This window comes from Elephantulus edwardii, unplaced genomic scaffold, assembly GCF_000299155.1.
Source record: "Elephantulus edwardii isolate Elephantulus edwardi_28Jun2011 unplaced genomic scaffold, EleEdw1.0 scaffold00291, whole genome shotgun sequence".
NCBI classification, from domain to species: Eukaryota; Metazoa; Chordata; class Mammalia; order Macroscelidea; family Macroscelididae; genus Elephantulus; species Elephantulus edwardii.
Window position 1 is genome coordinate 446,932 of NW_006400041.1, and position 6,132 is coordinate 453,063.

At 41.0% G+C, this 6,132-nt stretch overlaps 1 protein-coding gene across 1 annotated transcript in view; it reads left to right on the top strand.

The window, feature by feature from the left end:
* Positions 1-4,575, top strand: part of NCAPH (non-SMC condensin I complex, subunit H) — a 40,512-nt gene extending 35,937 nt beyond the window's left edge. Inside the window, exons 15-17 of the mRNA XM_006900696.1 lie at positions 940-1,028; positions 2,906-2,981; positions 4,516-4,575. Of these exons, the coding sequence (XP_006900758.1) occupies positions 940-1,028; positions 2,906-2,981; positions 4,516-4,575 (225 nt within the window). The remainder of the gene's footprint in view (positions 1-939; positions 1,029-2,905; positions 2,982-4,515) is intronic.
* Positions 4,576-6,132: the final 1,557 nt, after the last annotated feature.

Genomic DNA, 6,132 nt, shown 5'->3' on the forward strand with positions numbered 1-6,132 from the left:
ATGGGTTCCTTGTTTCGCAATGCAGCGTAGTATTCCATTGTGTGAATATACCACAGCTTCTCTATCCATTCGTTTGTTGATGGGCCCTTAGGTTGCTTCCAACTCTTTGCTATTGTAAACAAAGCTGCGATAAACATGGGTGTGCATATATCCGCTTGGATGGCAGACATGGTCTCTCTGGGGTGTATTCCCAGTAATGGGATTGCTGGGTCAAATGGTATCTCTGTTTGCAATTTTTTGAGAAAGTGCCACACCGCCTTCCACAATGGTTGCACCATCTTACATTCCCACCAACAGTGAATAAGAGTTCCAGTTTCTCCACATCCTCACCAGCATTTGTTGCTTGCTGTTCTGTTTAATTTTTCAATTCTGACTGGGGTGAGATGATATCTCATAGTTGTTTTACATTCATAGAGTTTTTATCAACTAAAATGAAGTAGGATGCAAATGTAAGGAAGTTATGCATTATAAAAAGTGGGAGAGGGTAATCCCTTTTCTGGTAATTAGCTGTCACCTTTGCCTCCCTGTATATGTACTCTGAGTTATTTTAATGTAAGTCTTTCATAAATGCTTGTCTACTAACAAACATGTAGCAACTTGTTTTAAGTGGAGAGCTCAAATCTTACTTCAACAGCACTCAGTGCTGCCCTTGCTGTGGAGTCTATTTGAGGTATATAAATAGTCATGGTTTTTTGTTATTTTGTTACATTCTTTAAGTACTCAAAGCTCAGGTCTGTTTCCACTTCAGTCAGGATTTTTTTTGTCCTTGACATTCATATTTACCCTAAAAAGAAATTTCAGTGTCACAGTCCAGGCCTTAAGCTAAAAAATATCGTGCTTTCATTCAGATATGGACTTTTTCTTTTTGGAGATACAGCTGCCTGAATATATGACTATCTCAAAAATGAATTGAAAATGAATTGAACTCTCCTTTTATAGGCAAACCATAGTGAAACAGAGAAAGAGGATGCAGTAGAGGTGGCGGATGAGAAGCTGTTCAGTGACGTCACAAGGGAACTGAAGAAGAGGTATGTCTTGGCCATGCTAGGGGCTTACTGTGTCCTTTTTTTAAAAAAAAAAGATAATTTTTATTTATTTATTTATTTATTTATTCATTCATTTATTTATTCATTCATTCTTTTTATGTGTGTACCGTCAAATTGGATCTGACTGGTACAGGAGGCGATTGTTCCTCCTTCTTCAGCAGAGCATCTGGTGTATTTGAACCGCACACCTCTGGGATTGCAATGCAGTTTCCTGCCACTAGGCCACCAGAGCTCGCCACTTACTGTGTCTTGAACCTGCACACTGGCTAAGAGTGCTCCAGCCCCCTTCCATCTCACTTTCTTTTTTGTCAGGTTCATTGTGTGGCTTTTCCAAAGTTACAGGGTTTGCTAGGGAAGCTAGTAGGCTCTAATTCAGCAGGATACAATCCCTTGGTCCAGACAGCTTCTCAGGTGTGGTCACAGGCCCTCTGACTTTCAGCCTCACAGATTAGGTCCGCCTCACAGAGTTCCCTTAGTCTTCCCCATTATGGCGTCTTCCCTCAGACCTGGCTTTGGTCCCATGGGGCAGCAGTCCTGGGTCACCTCTGCCTCGTTCTGGTCTCTGGTTTTCTGCTGAGCTGCTGGTGCAGGATTCTCTGGCCCCTAAGGATGCATGCTGCTTCCTCTTCCTTGGTGGTGGTGTAGTCAGTTTTAAGTAACGCTGTCAATTTTTCTGTTCCTTTTCTACATTGTTAAATAAGTTACTATTGGCCAACCTGAGTTTGGTTTTAACTTTTTTTTTTATTATTTGGGTTAAAGCTTAGAGTAGATTGTTACTCCATTTCCATTCAACCATTCACATATGTTTTGCATTGACTACAGTCCCTACACTGGGTCATCACACTTCTCACTCCCGTGATTCTTGTTTCTTTTCATCCCTTCATCCTCTACTTCCTTTTTTCTGAGCTGTTTCCTTGGACAGTTTGCTGCCCTTGTCATCCGGTGTGGCTGAGTGTTCTAAATGCTTCATATCTCCCTAGTGTTACTGTTCACGTTATAGATCTGTCTATTGTGCGACTGAAAAATTGTGCTATAGGCGTGAGTTTTGAGCCAGGCCCAAAAGAGTGACTAAAGGCCAGAGACTCAGGGGTTCAAAAAGTCTGTCAGGTAGGTGAGCCTGGCCAGTACCATAATTCCAAATGTTGTTCTATCTTTATCTCTCACTCTATCCACAGCCGCTTACTGTGGAAGTTGAGGATTGAGCGGTTTATTGGTGCTGTAGACTAATCTTTTTCATTTGGTTGATTTTCTTTATTCTTTGCTCCACATACAGAGACAAGTGGTTGCACCGTAGGTGGCTCCTCACAAGCTTTTAAGTCCCACTGTAGAGTGTAGAATATTGTCCTTGTGGACAAGGACAGCTGACTTTATTCTGTCTCAGTCTGTGGTCCCAAGGACCAGAGCCAGTAACTCATTCCAGCAGGATTTTTGTTATGGTTAAGAGGTTTGTGTACTGTTGCCCCCTGCTGGTTCTACTATCTTTATGCAGACATTTACAGCACTTAGTTGGGCTCATATTGAGCAAGCTGTTGTCTTCCACACTCTTATGGTGTAGGGGCTTGCCTGTGTCTGTCCATCTTGTCTGTCTACCTGTGTTTACACCCGTAAACTAATGTTTTTTAATACTGATGTAGGACCAACTTGGGTTACTTTTAAAAGACATTTTTTCTACAATGGAATGAGGTTTTTTTGGTGTTGTTTTTTTTTAACTCCAAATAAGAAACTGGAAAAAAACGCTTAAAAAAATGCACCTGAAAAATGTCACACACCGGTTTACTGATTATACACGTGTGTTACTCAGAGCTTTAGCTCTGAGAATGGCCATGATTGAGTATAATGCTTGCCCCTTTGCTTTACAGCCTGCCTTCCCTCATGGCTCAGAACCTTTCCATACCATTGGCTTTTGCCTGTCTTCTACACTTAGCCAATGAAAAGGTGGGTAAGTCTGGTAACCTGGAAACATTGCCTGTCTGTGTCAACTGTCTGAACTTTTCAGTAGCTTCTACCTTGGCTACCTCAGAGGGTGTCTTCAATGTGGAGATTTATGCAGTCCTAAAGGATCGAAGCAGGAATAGTAACCACTTCCTAAATAACATGTTTCTGGAAACTCTATGAACTTTGAGAAATGTTGATAGTTTTAGAGGGGCTTCAGGCCTTTTGTTCATTGGGTCGCTATGAGTCATGCTTGACTTGAAGGCAATCAACAACAAAGGATCCACTAAGGAGTTTTGGTGGCCTAGTGGTAAGAAGCTGTACTGCAATCCCAAATGCATGCTGTTTGAAATCACCAGTTGCTCCATGGGAGAAGGATGGGCAGTCTCCTCTGGCACAGTTTACTGCCTCTGAAAACCCACTGGAGGGTCAGCTAGGGGTTGGTTCTGACTCGATGATACTCAGCAATAACAACAAAAAAGTATCAACTAGGTGATTGTTGTTATGTGCCATTGAGCCGCTTGAGACTCATAGCAACTCTGTGAACAACAGTCCTGGACCCTACTCTATGCTGTGCCAGTCTTACATCTTTGACACACCTATCCCCATTAGCCCAGTCATTGAATCAATCTCTCTCATCGAAGGTCTTCCTCTCTTGTGCTGTCCCTCCACCCTTCCAAGCATGATAATTCCTTTCCAAGGTCTGGTCCCTCCTTGCAACATGTCCAAAGTATGTGAGACGAAGCTTCAGAATCCTTGCCTTTGATTCACAATGAAAATAAGAAGTTAGCTCAAATAGAAAAGTTACAGCAGTAAAGGAAAATGTGCTAGAAAGAAATGAAATGTTTATAAAATATAAACTCATCATACCTGCCTCTGGTGGAAAGCAAGAGGGAGCTTGATAGTGGTATATTGGCAAAAAAGGCTTAGAATTTCTTAATCCTGAGGGAAACAGCCCCTGAGATTGATGAAGAGAACGCCTCATGAGTTGAGAGTATAAGTGTATGTGAGGTGAGGAAGAGTTGGGAGGTGAGGAAAAGCCCAAAACAAGAGGGGGATGGAATATGGTACTAGGGCCATCCTAAAGGTGTCAGTGTGGTGAGGATGAGGGACTTGGATGCCAGCTGCTGCATGAGGGTCTGTGAACTTGAGATCTTGGTTCAGGCTGTATATACTATGTGCTAGAGAAGTGTTAGACCCGGTGTTTTCCCACTGGGGAAATTTCAGACCTGTTAACGTAGACAAGCAGTCACAACCCATCTGTCTCCCATAGCTCCTTCAAGGCAAATACCTTCCTTCTTAGCCTGTAAACTGAAATTATTGTATGAACCAGAGGAAGCTTGTTTTTTTTTTTCTGCCCCCCTGTAATTAATTATATAGGATTTGAAATCTACTTTATCCTAGAAATTGTATTTCCTGATGTAGTTTGTTATGGTACAAACCTCATTTTTTGAACCTTCTGACCTTGATTAGAAGTTAGTCTGTGATTCTTGTTCTATCAATGGATCATAGCTCGTACCTGTTTTGATCTTCCCAGAATCTGAAGCTGGAAGGAACCAAGGATCTCGCTGATGTTCTTGTGAAGCAAGGGGATTGAGCTTCCTGCAGAAGCTAGCTGCCAGTCGCTTTCAGGGTAACCTGGACACTTGGCTCTGGACGGAGGAAGATCTGAGGGCTTGTAGTTGACTCTAATGTACCTGTGTGTTTCTCTTCACTTCTCTCTGTTGCACTGATTCACTGTTTGTGATGGAATTTATCTGCCCTATAATGATTACTGAAGGAAGTAGGAGTAGGAGAGGGCGAGAAAACTCACTGAGCCCAGAATCAAATCTGTGTATCCACATGCTTTGATCTCTCTTTTTGTTTTTTTTTTCTTTCTGTGCTTGACTCTTGTAGAAAACTGGTTTAAGATTCTTCAATATTTACCTAATCCATGTACATAAAATACATTATGTGTGTACTTATAAATGTATATAATGTTAAAAAAATAAAAGCATTCTAAATGACATACCCACTAAATATATGACTACTCGATAAGTATTAGACCTTGCTCTTACCCTTTAGGAGAACATTGCCCTGTTTGCCTGGATAAGATACCCATACTTCTTTCATGCTATCCATCAGAGAGCTGAACAATGACTAGGGATAGGATGCCTTTGAACTGTGGTACTGGAAAAGAGTATTGATCATCCCATGGACTGCTAGGAGAACAAACAGGTTCATCCTAGAGAGGGTTATATCCGGCTGCTCTTTGGAGTCAAGGATTCTGAAGCTTTATCTGACATACTTTGGACATGTTGCAAAGAGAGACCAGTCCTTGGAGACGGATATCATTCTTGGGAGGGTGGGGAGACAGTGTAGGAGAGGAAGACCCTTGATGACATGGATTGACTTAGTGACTGGGGTAATGGGGGGAGATGTGATAAAGACAATGAGCTTGGCTCAGAATAGAGCAGGGATCAGAATTGTCCATGGGGTTGCTATGAGTCACAAGCAACTTGACAGCACATAACAACATCAGAATAATATAGAAGAAAATGGCCAGGTGCTAAGCTCATAGGTGAAAGAGGAAGGAATTGTGACTACAAGTTTTTTCCTTTTAATTATTAATTTTAATGAACATTTACAGAGACTTTGGATTTCATCCATTCATTCATTGTTATACTTTACTCCCTGCCTACTCCTCCCCCCAGTTTGTTCTTATCTTTGAAAAGTAAAAGAAAAAATCTTTTATTGTTATATAATCCCTCCAAGTCCATGTCATGACAATAATACCTAATCATATATCCCTTTTAAACAGTTCTCTCCCTCGTCTGTTTCAACGCAGTATACATAATTTATCCCTTCTTTCTCAATCCCCCCCCAACCCCAAGGTCAGTCCCATTTTACAACAGTGGCACTATGTATTTGTCCTTTTGTGACTGAGATATTTCGCTCAGCATAAAATCCTCCAGGGCTTTTATCTAACATTTATCAGCATTTATTAACATTTATCAAAATGTTGTTTATTGATGGAGTCAGTTCTGAGGATTTTGTTTTTTTTATGTTGAGATGTGGTGTATTTGAAATATTTCCCCATCAATCCAGTTATTTTAACACCAAAAGAAATTATATTTATGAACAAAATTGCAAATTTTATATAGCTCTGGGTTTT